General features: G+C 43.1%; 1 protein-coding gene across 2 annotated transcripts in view; it reads right to left on the bottom strand.

Moving 5' to 3' along the window:
• Positions 1 to 2677: 2677 nt before the first annotated feature.
• Positions 2678 to 17614, bottom strand: part of slc25a22a (solute carrier family 25 member 22a) — a 146519-nt gene continuing 131582 nt past the window's right edge. For both annotated transcript variants that reach the window (XM_086007645.1, XM_086007646.1), the window contains exon 10: positions 2678 to 16229. In XM_086007645.1, coding sequence (XP_085863771.1) covers positions 16076 to 16229 — 154 coding nt within the window. In that variant the 3' untranslated portion in view covers positions 2678 to 16075. The remainder of the gene's footprint in view (positions 16230 to 17614) is intronic.

The following is a 17614-nucleotide window of genomic DNA, read 5'->3' as shown; positions in this document are numbered from 1 at the left end:
ATTCACCTGCTGTCCCTATAACTCTCACTAGATTCACCGGTTGTCCAGAAACTCTCACTAAATTCACCTGCTGTCCGTATAACTCTCACTAAATTCATCTGCTGTCCCTATAACTCTCACGAAATTCACCTGCTGTCCCTATAACTCAGTAAATTCACCTGCTGTCCCTATAACTCACACTAAATTCACCTGCTGTCCCTATAACTCTCACTAAATTCACCTGCTGTCCCTATAACTCTCACTAATTTCACCTGCTGTCCCGATAACTCTCACTAAATTCACTTGCTGTCCCTATAACTCTCACTAAATTCACTTGCTGTCCCTATAACTCTCACTAAATTCACTTGCTGTCCCTATAACTCTCACTAAATTCACCTGCTGTCCCTATAACTCTCACTAGATTCACCTGTTGTCCGTATAACTCTCACTGAATTCACCTGCTGTCCCTATAACTCTCACTAAATTCACTTGTTGTCCCTATAACTCTCACTAAATTCACCTGCTGTCCCTATAACTCACTAAATTCACCTGCTGTCCCTGTAACTCTCACTATATTCACTTGCTGTCCCTGTAACTCTCACTAAATTCACCTGCTGTCCCTATAACTCACTAAATTCACTTGCTGTCCCTGTAACTCTCACTAAATTCACCTGCTGTCCCTGTAACTCTCACTATATTCACTTGCTCTCCCTGTAACTCTCACTAAATTCACCTGCTGTCCCTATAACTCACTAAATTCACCTGCTGTCCCTATAACTCTCACTAAATTCACTTGCTGTCCCTGTAACTCTCACTAAATTCACCTGCTGTCCCTGTAACTCTCACTAAATTCACCTGTTGTCCATATAACTCACTAAATTCACCTGCTGTCCCTATAACTCTCACTAAATTCACCTGCTGTCCCTATAACTCACTATATTCACCTGTTGTCCCTATAACTCTCACTAAATTCACCTGCTGTCCCTATAACTCTCACTAAATTCACTTGCTGTCCCTATAACTCTCACTAAATTCACCTGCTGTCCCTATAACTCACTAAATTCACCTGCTGTCCCTATAACTCTCACTAAATTCACCTGCTGTCCCTATAACTCTCACTAAATTCACCTGCTGTCCCGATAACTCTCACTAAATTCACTTGCTGTCCCTATAACTCTCACTAAATTCACTTGCTGTCCCTGTAACTCACTAAATTCACCTGCTGTCCCTATAACTCTCACTAGATTCACTTGTCCATATAACTCGCACTAAATTTACCTGCTGTCCCTATAACTCTCACTAGATTCACCTGTTGTCCGTATAACTCTCACTAAATTCACCTGCTGTCCCTATAACTCTCACTAGATTCACCTGCTGTCCATATAACTCTCACTAAATTCACCTGCTGTCCCTATAACTCTCACTACATTCACCTGTTGTCCCTATAACTCTCACTAAATTCGCCTGCTGTCCCTGGAACTCACTAAATTCACCTGCTGTCCCTATAACTCTCACTAAATTCACCTGCTGTCCCTGTAACTCTCACTAGATTCACCTGCTGTCCGTATAACTCTCACTAGATTCACCTGTTGTCCGTATAACTCTCACTAAATTCACCTGCTGTCCCTATAACTCACACTAAATTCACCTGCTGTCCCTGTAACTCACTAAATTCACTTGCTGTCCTGTAACTCTCACTAAATTCACCTGCTGTCCCTATAACTCACTAAATTCACCTGCTGTCCCTATAACTCACTAAATTCACCTGCTGTCCCTATAACTCTCACTAAATTCACCTGCTGTCCCGATAACTCTCACTAAATTCACTTGCTGTCCCTATAACTCTCACTAAATTCACTTGCTGTCCCTATAACTCACTAAATTCACCTGCTGTCCCTATAACTCTCACTAAATTCACCTGCTGTCCCTGTAACTCTCACTAAATTCACCTGTTGTCCCTATAACTCACTAAATTCACCTGCTGTCCCTATAACTCACTAAATTCACCTGCTGTCCCTATAACTCACTAAATTCACCTGCTGTCCCTATAACACTCACTAAATTCACCTGCTGTCCCTGTAACTCTCACTAAATTCACCTGTTGTCCCTATAACTCACACTAAATTCACCTGCTGTCCGTATAACTCTCACTAAATTCACCTGCTGTCCCTATAACTCTCACTAAATTCACCTGCTGTCCCTGTAACTCTCACTAAATTCACCTGCTGTCCCTATAACTCTCACTAGATTCACCTGTTGTCCATATAACTCGCACTAAATTCACCTGCTGTCCCTATAACTCTCACTAGATTCACCTGTTGTCCGTATAACTCACTAAATTCACCTGCTGTCCCTATAACTCTCACTAAATTCACCTGCTGTCCCTATAGGGAGTGGGGGATGAGTTTAATGTTGCACTTGAAGCATGGCACCTCCTCTTTCAATCGTGGCATGACATCTTTAAAGTCCCTTTCACCAGAGGAACAAACAGACAAAGGTTTATCTGAGAAAGCAGGACTTCCTTCGTACTGCACTGGAGCATCAGCCTAATTTCACATGCTGAAGACCTGGAGTGGGACTTGAACCCATGGCCTTTGACTCGAGAGGCCAGTGAGCTGCTGACTGAGCCAAGCTAACATAATATCCACCATCAGGAATAGTAGTGGAAAAATAGATGAGGCATAAACTGATTCCACTCAGTGCTTTGGTCTCAACAACCTTTATTATTTTGCCACATGACATAAATTACACAGAATTCAATGATTCTTTTTATGCAATCCATTTATAGATTTAAACAGCGCAGCAGCAGCTACTGAACGCAGTGTACAGGGCTTCACTTCAAACAACAGTAATTCACAATATTACACACATCACAGCGGGTTAACTTTGGATCTTAATTGCAACTGCATTTAAACAACCCACTGCTGAGGAAAACATTTCACATTTTCAGAGAGTTCGGAAAATACTATTTTTCTTTTAAAACATCTATTTAAAAAAAAAGTTTTTCTAAGAGGGGGGAAGCGCGTGCTGTTCAGAACAATAAGCACAAAAATAAGTCAGCTCCAATTTCTTTTGAAACTTTAATTAATGTAGTAACGAGAGCTGTTCCCAGTACAGCGGAAACTAAAACACGGCAGATTTAATGATTTGCAGGTCAATTATCACCTCCATTATTCTGCAATAATGGGCAAATACACAAAAATATAATCTTAACTATATTCTTGCACAAATTGTCCAGCACATATTTCCATAATTTTTTTAAATAAACAGACATTTATAAATTGCACTCTATTGTATATCATTAAAGAGCTAGGGGGAAAAATTTGGTATCACCCATTTTGGGGCGCTATCATCGACCGGGCGCAAAGTTTAGCACCTGGCACTAATTATCGCCTCTGACTGCAAAATTCGCCTCTATCGTCCCAGGAGGTGATTGGAGCGCTAAATTAGGCGCTACACACCTCTCTTAAGGAGCAAACGTCAGGGAGCGAGGCGCTACCTCAGAGTACTACCGAAGCTTAGGCGATCAATTACCATGGAAACCATACAGACTGGCGCCATCCAGTTCTTAAAGGGGAGGGGCCATCTTGCTGGCCAGCCACTCTTTGCTCATTGCAGCCTTGAATCTTGGCCTGGAGAGACCTCAAAAGCAATTGTGTTGGAAGCGCTAATGAATAGACCCAGGGAAAGAGCTCGGCGCTTAGGAACCTCAAAAGTGGTGCTGAGGGCCAAAACTCCTTAGGACAGCGTTAAAACCAAAAATTTTGCCGACAAGAAAAGGCAGGAAGCACCCGCCTTTAAATAGCGCTCCCCCAGCCCCTTCCCTACTTAAAAACGTTTCCCTCTACCTGTTGTTCCTAGCGGCAGGCGCCAAGGCAGGGGGCGCAACTCAATATCCGGTCTGGGGCGCTACCGGGGCGTTGCATGCTTGACTGGCGTCACGATCTCTGGGCGCAGGAGATCGTGGCGGTAGTGTTTAGCGCCGCTGCAAAATGACTTGTCAATTTCGCGAGCGACGCTAAAATCGCCGTGCCCCGTTAGCACCCCCCCGGAGGCGCTAACCAACCAAATTTCCCCCCCTCCTAGTGTTTAGTAATGCAGAGCTGTTAAATATCTCCAATTAACTTTTGTTCAAATGTTGTCTTGTTACTTATTCAACTCTGAAGTAAATCTTCAACCTAAACCGTCAATGTCAAAATTTTTCTAACTGACTACATGCTTAAGTTACAATGGTCAAAGGATTCAGATCCTGAATTATACCCTCAAGATTGTCAAATGCAGTCCACTCCCAACCAACCAAACGGACTGTTCCTCTGATTACATCATTTGCTGCATTACCCCTATTCTCCTTGCAGTATCTAATTAAACTGTGACATCATCTGGCAGAACAGTTCATGCAGTTTGCTGCAAATTTTAAAGAGGTGTCGGTTCAGGATTTTGGACTTTTTAACACTGGGCTTTAACAATTAGTTGTCAATATTTTAAAAGAATGTCATTAGACTCTGGATTAACTTTTAAGCTGTGATCAGCAATAAGTATCTGAATTTTCATTTCTCCCTATTAGTTTAAAAACAGCAAATCACTGCTAAAATGTTGTGGAAATTTTTTCATTAGCTCATTTAACCTGCAGTGAATCTGCTTTTGAAATCACAGGGTGCCTTATGGGTAATTTCCTGACTCCCAAACTGCCCAGTTCATAAGCCTGCAGAGAAGTATAATAGGTAATTGCACACACCAACCAAACTTCTGCACTGAACTATTCGCAAGTCATTTTTTGAAAGTGCACCCACTGGCAGAATAATGTTACAATATGAAATCAATCAATTCCCTTCTTGCTCATTTTTTTCTTAAAAAGCAAGGCCCATTTCTACACTCCTCAAAATTCAGATTAAATATTCTGGTCAGCGCTAATTTTAAGGGTTTTGCTCACTAGCACAAATCCCAGTCCTGCCCATTGCCAGCAGCATGATGGAGAACAAGGAACCAAACATTCTTCTTCTCCCTTTGCATTCATGGTATACTGATATGAACAATCAGCTAATTCATTTCCTTTTGGTGGTATTGGTTGAGGGAGGAATGTTGGCCAGGACAACAGAAGAAGTCCACAATCATCTTCAAATAGTGTCATGGGAACTTTAACAGTCACCTGAAGTGCTTGGACAAGCAGGCTATTGGTGCGGCCTCAGTTTAATGTTGCATTTGAAGTACGACACCTCTGAATGTAGCACTCCCTCAGTTAACACTGGATTATGTGTACTCAAACCCAAGGTTGTATCAGTTGCACCATGCTGACAAAGGTCACATGAAGAAAAAAGTCACACATCTGAAAACAACAACCAAGGAGAACTTTAACAAGCTCAATGCTAATGACCACTGCATGTAAAACAGGCAGAAGTGTTAATATAAGTAGTGAGGTCACCATCGATGTGAGATACTTTCCCTGCCCTCAACCCCACCCCCCCGGCCCCGCCCCAAAAAACAAAACATTTATGCCAAAATAAATATCACTAAACTCACTCTTCAAACTGCTGCTAGTTCGGTTCAGGGATATTGCACAAATTACATCGTGTTGCAATAAATGGAATTGGCTTACAAAACAAGATCTGCATGGATTGTTAAACTGTAAACTGGAAGAATTACAACACTAATTATTCATGACACTGAAATGCACTAGCATAGAAAGCACAGATTATTTTGCATATGAATTAACTGAATGATAACTGATTGAACAATGCACAGCACAGTTTCTTTTCGAACAGTTGCAATGGAAAAAATCTTACCAACATCACAAGCACCACCAATCAACAGCTTCACATTAGTAAAGTACATTCATTTCTCAGACAATACACCTAAAATTTCCCTCCACTGATCCTTTTCACTACTTGCCCTGTATGACCAGCGTTACATCATCAGTCGTGGTAATCGTGCTATTGCCTGCATGATTCCCAGTGTTCCATTCGTCATTCCACAGACAACACAGGTATTAAGACTCATGATTCCTAAAATTCTGTACTGAAAGTGTGGTCAATGTTTCCATCTGTTCACTTCACCCATCCTGAGTTGTGCTCTTTGTATAACTTATTGTTCAGAATGCTTTATTTTCTGTTTTTGCTCAACAAAAAATCATGCAGCAATTTTTCCCACCTCCAACTGTGCCAATTCCAAGAAGGCACCAAATTGGTCCAGTTTGGATCATGCTCCGTGTCGCTCCTCCACACAAGTGCAGTGACTGACAATGCAACGTAGAACAGATTGTAGTTGGGATTAGAAGTGAAAACTGTAATTCTGAATCCAGACCCAATGCTCAGATTGCCTGGGTGTTTGTGAGCCAACTGAGAATATAGGAGACGAACAAATAATTGATTTACTGAAAGGGTAGCCAATTTTAAAGCACAAATATAATTTAACTGGCTTTCGTTCCTCTGCATGCAACAAGATGCGGCAGGACTTGGACATAAATTGGGCAGGGTTAAATGCATTATGCTCTATTTGAAGAATTCACTGGTGGGTCTCAAATATTTCAGGGGTCACTCATGACCCACCTGTCTGTCATCAGTAGCTCTCGGCAGACCTGTCGGTCCATGTATCTCTACGGATCAGTTCATAGCCCAATAGCTCGGGATGTTGCAGGAGCCAGGATGTGGAGGAGAAAGGCAGACATAGGTGGCAACTTGCATGCAACACTTGGGGGTGCAGGACCAATAAGGTGTCAGGCCTGATCCCACTGACGGTGGACTAATCATTGTTCCAATTTTCTTTAGCAGAAGCAAATTACTGTTGTTTTCCTTTGCCATGCAGAATTAAACAAAATCTATTATCAGCTTAAGTCGAGGGCCACCGCCGAGCATTTCCTCATGGAGACTTCCTCAATCATGGATGTGTCCAAATCCTTGGCGCTATCAAATGTAGTGATTTGTATAAGGTTCTTGGGGCCCTCATTGCTGCACTTTAAAGTTCTATTGTAAATTAGGCATAGCAGAAGATTAATCATTCTGCCATACACTATCACAGATAATTACTCGAGCAGAATAGGACAAGTAGAGGGCTGAGGCCCATGTCTCGGCTGGACTGCAAGATGTGCTGGATATCTGGCAATGGGACTGATGCAAGCGTCAGGCTTTAAGTCTGCAACTTGATGGGGGTACACTGCATGTTCAAGATTGCCATTGGGGGAGCATTATTGCACAAGTCTCCTTAAATAGTTTGCTTATGGAAAGATATAAATAATTTACTTTATTTTTTACTAAATTAAGTGCATAAAATTGCTTAATGGCAGGTCTGTCAGAGGAGAGAGAGGCAGCGATTAAGATTAATGGACAGAGAGAGAGAGAGCACTAGCACTAGAGTGGGCTAATGATTAATCACAAAGTGTCAGGTTGCAGATGTGCCCGACAGGGACACATTGAGGGGAATTTTATCCCACCCCGTCTAGCGGGAACAGAGTGGGAGGGCCTTTAAAATGGAGTGTCCAGCCTTACCATTGGAATCCTGCAAGATCCTCCCAAAACCCCGTTCCCATGACTTACCTGCTCGCCGGCGAGCCTGCCAATTGGTGCGGGCCTCCGGCTGCATGAACTTCCATTCCCGTCTGCCAGCCAGCTGCTGCCCCACCCACCCCCAATTCAGGTAGGCAGCTGACCAGTAGCATGCAGATGAGGCCCAGGTGTTCAAGTATCCTGGGCCTCAAACTCAGACCTGCAAGCGTGTTTTGCACTTGCCCCGTCCCCATAATCCGCTGGAAGTTGAAATCAACCCCATTGTGCTTGTGTAAATTGTGAGGTAGTGTAGGCAAATTCAGGGTATCACTGTAAATGGTAATGAGTGGAAGGGTCTATCCATGGTCAGGGTAAAGTAGAGGTCTTTCAAATAGATAACCTAAACACAAGGATTATTCCCAATAAACTAAGACACGGAAAAAAACAAAATATAGGTTGAAAGCAGTATTCCTGTTAATACCAGCAAAATTGTTTCCGCTTGTGGGCGAGTCCAGAACAAGGGGGCATAAATACAAGATTGCCACTAACAGATCAAATAGGAGGAATTTCTTTACTCAGAGTAGTGAATGGGCAACTCACTGCCACATGGAGTGTTTGAAACAGATAGCATTGATGAATTTAAGGGGAAGCTTGATGCACCCATGAGGAGAAGGGAATAGAGGGATACGGGCAGGGTGGAACTGAGAAGAGGTAATTAGAGTGGGAGGAGGCTCGTGTGAAGTATAAACATTGACAAAGACCCGTTGGGCCAAATGGCCTGTTTCTGTGCTGGGATTCAATGTTTGATCCCCACAATATGGAATAGCTGCTCAATATTATAGCCAATTATAGGGGAAAATGGATAAGAACAAACCAGATCACTGAGACATTGCTAGGCAAACTCCCAATCCTATTTCGGATTCAGAACTCCATTTTCCATACCTCAAATTTAGCTCTGACAGCTCCCGATAGTGGAGCTTCTGATACCCAAAGCAGTCGCTATCTGTGAGTTGAAGGGCCCTACACTTACCCTGACGCACTAAACCCAAACCACCCTCGACAGAGCCGATGCAGCAAAATGTCACTAAACTGCTTCAAAGCAGAACCATTCCAATTAATCACTGAATTAATTCCCACCAAATGAGCTGCTTTTGCATTTTAAGTGAAGCAGGAGAAACAAAGAAAAGTCACTCCATCAACAGAATTACGTAAAATAACACTTTGTTAAGCAAATACTGTACTTCCAGAATAATTCTAGGGGGAATTATTAAGCAGCATTGAATACATTAGATATATAATTTTTATATAAAAATTAGCAATACTTGACCCTTGATATTCCAATATGCATTATTAATAGGATAACTGTTAAAAGAGAGATAACTAAAATGGCAATAGTAAACAGTTTAAAAAAGGGCTGATCTGGGAAAAAAAATCCCATTGTGAAAATAGGATTATGGATTGCTCCCGCCTCATGCTGCTTTACAAAACAGGGACACAGTTAGCATGACAAACGCAGTAACTAATAGTTTATTATATAAACTCGCCTGTTAGACACACAGTGGTGCAAGGACCACAACGTAACCCTGCGACACATGGCAGTTAGGACGTTCCTAAGTGAGAGAGTCAGTAAGGTGGGTGGCCCTACAGAAGTGAATAGGTGCATCATAATACTGTCGCTTTTATATTGATTGAGGAGTCTCAAGGCCGCAGCGAGGCACTTGAACAAAGGAGCTGCAATCTCCATCCACGGCTCTACTCTGTCCCAAGGAAAACCTATTGGGAGCTGGAGATCCACCATTCCCATTGCTGCAAAATAAGAAATCCTACTCTGTACTTTTAAATGAAGACCTGATGGCAGCTCACAAGACCCACCACTGCTGTCAGAACAATGAAGGTCAGGTCGTTTATACTTACAAAAGTGTAGCTGCTGGCTGGAGAACAGTGTGGTTACTATCAGCTGCACTTTTTAGTATAGCACTGCTGTAATATAAATGAGGTAGGCCTAATGCCTCTGTAGACACCAAGACCCACCTCATAAGTTGACTTTATAAATGGTCTCTGGGGGAAAAGAGTGACAAATGTCAAGAAGGTACAATTGGCAGTGCTGGTTAGCAATGGCTGCTATGTTTATGGTGCAGTTTCTATATTGCTTGCATATACAACATTGGGGAAAGTCCGTGGTCAAAGGTCAGAAGCTCAACTTGCATTTATCTAGCAACTTCAATGTAGTAAATGTCACAAGATGCTTCACAGAGCAGAAAACTGACAGCAAGCAGTAATAGAAAAAAACGAATCACTGCAAGAATAATTTTGATTAGGCTTTTACCTGTGGGGAGAGTGCCAAGGCAAAGGGGTTTAGGGAAGAAGGTCCAAAGAGTAGGGCCAAGACAGCTGAAGGTTTTGCCATCTGTGGTGAAGGGAAGGATTGATGCATAGGATGCCAGAGTCAAAGGACTCAAGGGCATGGTTTGGAATGCAAGGCTGCAGCAATCGGGCAAAGTAAGACCATGGAAAAATTTATAAAGAAGGATGAAGATTCTGAGCTCAGTCAGTTGTGAAACGGGGAGTCAATAGAGAACATGAGGGCAGGGCTGATGGACGATGGGACATGGTGGAGGACAGTATGCCAGTGGCAGATTTTGGAGTTTGTGCAGGATGGAGCTCAGAAGGTCGGCAAAGAGGCCACTGGACAAGCTGAGACTAAAAGTAACAAACTGTTTCAGCACTGGTGGGGTGAAGTAATGAGAGATGAAAGTCATAGTCAGAGTCATAACGGCACAGAAGGAGGCCATTTGGCCCATTGAGTCCATGCCAGCTCACTGCAGAGCAATTCAGTCAATCCCATTCCCCTGCTCTATCTCCGTAGCCCTGCAGGTTTATTTCCCTCATGGTGGCATAGTGGTTAGCACTGTTGCCTCACAGCACCAGGGACCCGGGTTCGAATCCGGCCTCGGGCAACTGTCTGTGTGGAGTTTGCACATTCTCCCCGTGTTTGCGTGGGTTTACTCCGGGTGCTCCGGTTTCCTCCCACAGTCCAAAGATGTGCAGGTTAGGTTGATTGGCTATGATAAATTGACCCTTAGTGTTAGGGGGATTAAATACGTGGGGTTACGGGGATAGGGTGGGATATGTGTTGGTGTAGGGGTTACGGGGATCGGGTGGGATATGTGTCGGTGCAGGCTCGATGGGCCGAAATGGCCTCTATCTGCACTGTGGGGTTTCTGTGATTCTGTGAAGTGCCTATCCAGTCTCCCATTGAAAACATTGAGCGTCTCCGCTTCCACCACTTCGGTCAGCAGCGAGTTCCAGGTCATCACCACTCCCTGCGTAAAAAAGTTTTTCCTCACATTCCACCCCTCCTGTATCTCTTGCCCAAAACCTTAAATCTGTGTCCCCTAGCCCTTGTACCATCAACTAGTGGGAACAGCTTTTCTCTGTCTAGCCTATCCAAACCCATCATAATCTTGTACACCTCTATCAAATCACCCTTCAACCTCCTTTGCTCTAATGGAAACAAATCCAACTTCTCCAACCTGTCCTTGTAGCTAAGATCTCCCATCCCTGGAACCATTCTGGTAAATCTCCTGTGCACCCTCTCAAGGGCCTTCACATCCTTCCTAAAGTGTGGTGACCAGCTTTGGTGATGGATAGGATATAGGGTTCAAGGCTCAGCTCGGGGTCAAAGAGGACCAGGATGTGCACCATCTGGACCAGCCTGAGCAATACCGTGGAAGGTGTTGGGAGTTGACATTGTTGGCAGGAGCCGAATAACACTACTTTGGCTTGCCAATGCATAGTTAGAGAAAGCTCTGGTTCACCCACAACTTGAAGTTGGAGAAGCAACTGGACAACATCTTTGCTGTTGTGGAGACAAGGGTGGTGATGGGTCTGTAGACTCTAACCCCATGCCTATGGATCATGTTATTGAAGGGCAATAACATCCCTAATGAGGAACAGGAAGGGGTCTAGGATGAAACTTGAAGGCACTCCCAATGTGAACCTGGGTTGGGAGTACAGACCAGGTAAGGGTGACTCTGCCATGCTGGACCACGGAGGAGTAGCAATAGAAGAGGATGGACTGATTTAACAGAAGGGATTCGAACAGGGAATTGTGAGAGAGCTGATAATGGAGCTGGGTGGCGATGATACATTTTAGGATTTAGAGGAGAAAGGAAGGTTGGACACGGGGTGGTGGTGGAGAGAATGGACTAGTTCGGACTGGGCTTTTTAAGAAAGGGAGTGGTACGATTTCAGCAGTTTTTAAGGTGGGGAGGCAGGGGAAATAATGCCTGTGCAAAAGGAACCAGTAAGCACTGGTGCAGCAAAGGTAGTTGCTTTGTTAGGAGTTGGGTCACGGGTGGACTGAGGGAGCAAGTGGTAAGCGTCATGGAGGAGATGAGGCTATTGAGGGCTGGGAGGGAAGATGATGATACGAATCAATAAAGGATGAGGCTGGGGTGAAGGAAAGGCAGCAAGGTTTTACACGTGCATAGTTGATTCAATCTTGCTGCTGGTTCTCTGAATCTTCCTTGCAGGCAGGTCAGGAAACGTACAGTTTACTCATCTGCCTTACAAGCAAAAGGAGGTTAAGGGAGAGGCAGAGCTCAGAATAGCAAATATGTAAAATATATCTAAAAATTATTTTAAAACATTCTTAGCCAGGGATTGCAATTTCATACAACAGGGTGCATGACACATGAATCAGCTTTACATATGCATATTTAGTTTTAATTCAGGGTGCATAGTTCCATTGTACCACCAATCATTCTTTCACTTCCATTAGTTCCTTGGGGAATTCTGGCAGCAAACCCTAAAGAACACTTTTACCTCCAGCAATTACAAGTTACTCAACTGATTTTCAGGGCACCCATGTTGTCCACAATATCCCAATGCTCCAAAACAGGAATTAAGGCAAAAAAAAAGTTCAGGGTTGTAATTATGTGACTCGCCCAGGGAGGAACTATGCATTTGAGCACAAGCTAGGATAATGCACTGGGCGAAATTTGTCCAACAATCCATTGCACACTCTCAAGTCACAGTCTGAAAACTCTACAGGGCCTATTGAAGTGCTTCATTGTAATGTAGTGTACATAAACAGCAAATGCTGGAAATTTTGGCAGGTCAATCAACAACTGATGGATTTAACTTATCTCCCTCCATGTTCTGTTTTTAATTCAGATTTCAAGCATTCAGTATTTCTTGTGCTCATTAAGGTGAAGGATGTTGGCAGGACATGAAGTGTCAGCATCAAGCACTCTCAGTACTCTGCTCTAACAACGTGGCTCTGCCACAACCCCTGAAGAGTACTCTCTACGGCACCAGTATAATATTGTCCCACTTCCCACACCAGTCATCCTATAACGTATCTTGGTGAGATTGGCAATTTAGTGCCAATTACCAGCAGTTTTGAGAGACTGCCCAAACTCATTTCACAGAGGACCGCTACAACCAGATGGAAGAAGCTTTCATCTCATTAGTGTAGATCGGATTTGAACTCATGTCCGAGGTATAAGGCAACAGTCTAACCCACTGCATCACCCAGTCCTCCCACGGATTTTAGTTTTATCTATATTGCACGGTTATGGGAAGAACCTTTTAAGGTCTCAAGCTCCAAATGCAATTTTTGCCAGAGATGAGTCATTTAACGGGTGGTCCTTACCTCAAGTGTGCTCAATACTTCCCGACAACCAACACTGACCTCAAATCCCTGTACAGCCTATAAGCATACAATTTCATTGGTAATTAAAACACAAACAAATATTCAGCACCTCCAAAAAGGAATGGGACTATAATCCTCTCGAGTCATGTGAATCAGAGGTCAAGTAATACTTTGGGATCAGCACGGACACACTAGGTACGTGAAGTACTGTACTGTAAAAAAGCAGAACGTTACATTCCAGAATTCCCAAGGGATCGCATCAGGGATTTTAGAATCATGGCCGTAAAAGGAATTGGTGCTTAGGGGTGTGAAGAAATGGTCTCTTTTACAAAAATATTACTCTTGTCTTTTAAGAAAAAAAATTCTCCCAAGCTAAACCTATGTGTATTGTACCCGTGTTTTTTCTTTCCATTAAATACTAGCAGCATGTATAACGACATGTATATCCAAAAGCTTCTCTCTAGATCCATTCTACAGCAGCATTATTTTAAGCATACCAGCCCTCAGAAAATTACATAAATGTACAGAAGGTTTGACAGAAAGATACCAGATGTCTGGGCAGTGGATTACCAGGCAGTAATCGAATCGTAGAGTTCAGAAAATGTCACAAACCTTCAGAACAAAGCTTCACCAGTTTGTTAGTTATTTAACACCTAGAATTACTGCTTCAGCGTCACCAGGATTTTAATAAAGTATAATGGTGGACCTCTGGAATTTTTGCACTATGTCCACTTGAACTGTGAAAAGGAAATTTTATCTTTCTAAATAAAGGTTTTACTGGAGAAAATATTTTGAACTACATCACACAAGAGTGATCTACTGGTGGCTGCTGGTCAGGCGCTGCTGATGGTAGGCAGTGGTAGCAATTTGAGCACTTGAATTAAGAGCATTACTCAAGATTAAAGTGCATCGGCTTTTGTGAAAGTTTTAAAAATATTTTTGTACCAATGTGCTAATTAAGACCAGTGGCAATATAGCTTAAGTGAATGGGCAAAACTGTGGCAAATGGATTTCCATGTAAGCAAATGTGAGGACATCCACTTTGGACCTAAAAAGGATAGAACAGGGTACTGTACTTTCTAAATGGTAAAAAGCTAAAAACAGCAGAGGTCCAAAGACACTTGGGGGTTCAGGTACACAGATCATTAAAATGTCATGAACAGGTGCAGAAAATAATCAAAAAGGCGAATGGAATGCTGGCCTTTATATCTAGAGGACTAGAGTACAAGGGGGCAGAAGTCATGCTGCAGTTATACAAAACCCTGGTTAGACCACACCTGGAGTACTGTGAGCAGTTCTGGGCAACACACCTTAGGAAGGATATATTGGCCTTGGAGGGAGCGCAGCGTAGGTTTACCAGAATGATACCTGGACTTCAAGGGTTAAGTTATGAAGAGAGATTACACAAATTAGGGTTGTATTCCCTAGAATTTTGAAGGTTATGGGGTGATCTGATCGAAGTTTTCAGGATATTAAGAGGAACAGATAGGGTAGCTAGAGAGAAACTATTTCTGCTGGTTGGGGATTCATAACTAGGGGGCAGTGTCTAAAAATTAGAGCCCGACCTTTCAGGAGTGAAATTTGGAAACACTATTACACACAAAGGGTGGTAGAAGTTTGGAACTCTGTTCTGCAAACGGCAATTGATACTAGATAATTTTAAATCAGAGATTGATAGCTTTTTGTTAACCAAGGGTATTAAGGGATTGGGGCCAAAGGCAAGTATATGGAGTTAGGTCGCAGATCAGCCATGATCTCACTGAATGACGGAACAGGCTCGAGGGGCTGAATGGCCTACTCCTGTTCCTATGTTCCTAGGAACCACTTAGAATTAAAATGACATGCTTTCAATACTTCATTCAAGCTTAAAAACGATCGGGATCATTTCAAATGAATCACCATCGCCCATCCTGCCTGTATCAAGGTTTCTCCGACACTGTTCCAGGTGGCTCTATCTCCTGTCCCAGCTTTGATGCCCGAAAAGTTCGTACAAACAGATACCAGTCCCTAACCACCAGCAGCTACTGACTCCTGATCTCTCCACGTTTTGTTCTGCGCACACATAAATTTTGCAATGCCCAATTTCACTTTAAATTTGCTTTGTCTCAAGTTACATTTTCAGAACTAAAGATACCCAGACACTTGGTTGGGAGAGCGGGAGTTGAAATTTGAGTTGGGCGGGGGACACAAGACAGGCGGTATCACATCTGCCAGTCGTTAAATGCCCTGTCCCATATTCAATTCCACTGAAGTCAATAGAAAATATCGGGCAGGGCATTGAACAGGCGACCAATGCAATACCGCCCATTTTATGTACCTGCCCATGTCAAATTTCAGCCCCTAGATGTTAGAAGACCAAATTAACTGTTATTCAACAACCAACACCATTATATTCAAGGCAGTACTGTAAGGATGAACTCTACATAGCATTTTCTTTAAAAAAAACAAAGTCCCCCAGCACCTAGGCACAGAACCCCAAAACAAAAATAACTAGTATTAACAAGCCATTTAACGTGTGCTCTGCTATTGGAACTCCATTCGGGCCCCCACATTGTTCCTTCTGCATCCTACATGGGAATGACTGGATGAGGGGAGCTTTTGCTTTTCATGGGGTGATCCCTTTAAAAGATTTCTGTTGTATCAGTACTGATCAATTTAAGAGTTACAGAACTACAATAATTCTTACAATATCTAGTGCCGGTTAACCCCGGGCACATTTTCATCCTAGTGTTAACAACTTAAACAAAACAAACAAAAAAATACTGATGGTCTTTAGGAATGATTGGGAGAAGCAGAATAAAGTTCTGTTTGTGATGAAGGTGGAGGTGGTGGTGGGGGGTGTGGGGGAATGAGGCAGCGTGCCAGTGATTTGAGTTTTAGTTTCCAAAAACTGTGCTGTTCATCTGACATACTTAATCCTGTGAAACCAGGCCGGATGTCTAGCAGAGGTGCTCCACTTGGGTTAATATCGTCTGCTCGGAAGCATCTCTAATATGGTCTCTGCTATTCCCAGGAAGTAAACAACTTGTGCAATGCCAAAGAGGGGGGCGATAACCAGGGCTCTGCAGTACGCCCCCTTCAGGAAAGCTCTCGCTCCTTCATTTCTCCAGATTTTCCTACAATGGGCAAATACGACAGAAAATCAGTACAGTTCCAAGATTTCAAACACCGACATGAATGTGCCCAAGCACTGTTACTTGTGTGTCAAGGTGACCATTACGCAAAATTAGCACGGTGGCCAAGTGCTGGAGTGCCAGCGCATTCCACAAAGGGGGTCCTCGGCCTGACCGAATTCCCAATCTCCGCCACGTCTCCTTCGGGAGTCAATAACCTGAGGCCTGGTACTTCCCTACGATGGAGAGCAATTTTGGAAGGAGAGTCACTCGCAGCACAACGTATGCACCACCTAGAGTCTGCTTTCACAGAAACAATGGTGGTGCATTGGAAGGTTAGCTGTGTGCACTCTTGTTCACTAATATCACACAGCAATTTTTATACTCCCAATTTTTCCCTTCTTCTTTGCTGAAGGCACTGTCTTCTCATTGGGGAACAGTCCCATGGGGACAGAGTACTTTCCAGTATTTTATCCAAGTCGTCATTATTCATGTGTAAGATTAGACCATATCGGTAATCTATTCTACCATGGAGGGCATCAGAGCGGAGCCTGATCCAGTCCTCTCCAGATATCCACACACAAGCACTTTCCAGCAGCAGCTGTTGGATAGCAATCAGAAGTAGAAACCCTTGCAAATATTTGCTCTGCCTAATTCAGGGCGTTAAAGCCAGTTATTCTGAAAAAAGACCCATTAGTGATATTTATAACCTCTCTCATCAAACCATTTAGACTAGGGTAGAATCTAAATTTTTAAAAAAAACACTTCATTAAACTTTTTTTTAATATATCAGAAGTTATTTGTGCAGGAGAGTTAATGAGAGATGTGCTGGTCTGACTGCAAATTAAACAACTTGCATTTCTATACACCTTTCAGTGTCTCAGGACATCCTAAACTGTTTCACAGTCAATGAATTACTTTTGACGTTCAGTCTCTGTAGTTACGTTGCTAACACAGCAACTAGTGTGCGCACACAGGCAGCGAATGGGATGAATGACCAGCTAACCTGTTTTGGTAGTGTTGGATCAAGGATACATTTTGGCCTGACACTGAGAGAACTCCCCTGGCTCTTCTTCAAATTGTCCCATGGAATCTTTTACACCCATCTGTACAGGTAAGCGGGACCTCAGTTTAATGCCTGATCTGAAAGGCAGCAGCTCCAATAATGCAACACTTCCTCAGTACTGCATTGAAGTGTCAACCTCCATAGTGAAGCCTGAACCCTCCATCGTTCGACTCAGAGGCAAAAGTGCTACCAACTAAGTAAAGCCGACCAATGGGGGACTATTTAACATGTTACACCCGCACCAGGAATTCCACACAGTGGGAGTTCCCAGAATATGATTTATTAAATTGAAAGTCCAATTTTTGGTTCAGAAATCTGTTTC

The sequence above is a fragment of the Somniosus microcephalus genome, chromosome 15 (assembly GCF_052327205.1).
Source record: "Somniosus microcephalus isolate GS21.2 chromosome 15, FLI_Smic_1.0, whole genome shotgun sequence".
In the NCBI taxonomy this organism is placed as follows: domain Eukaryota; kingdom Metazoa; phylum Chordata; class Chondrichthyes; order Squaliformes; family Somniosidae; genus Somniosus; species Somniosus microcephalus.
This window is presented reverse-complemented; position numbering and strand designations above follow the sequence as displayed.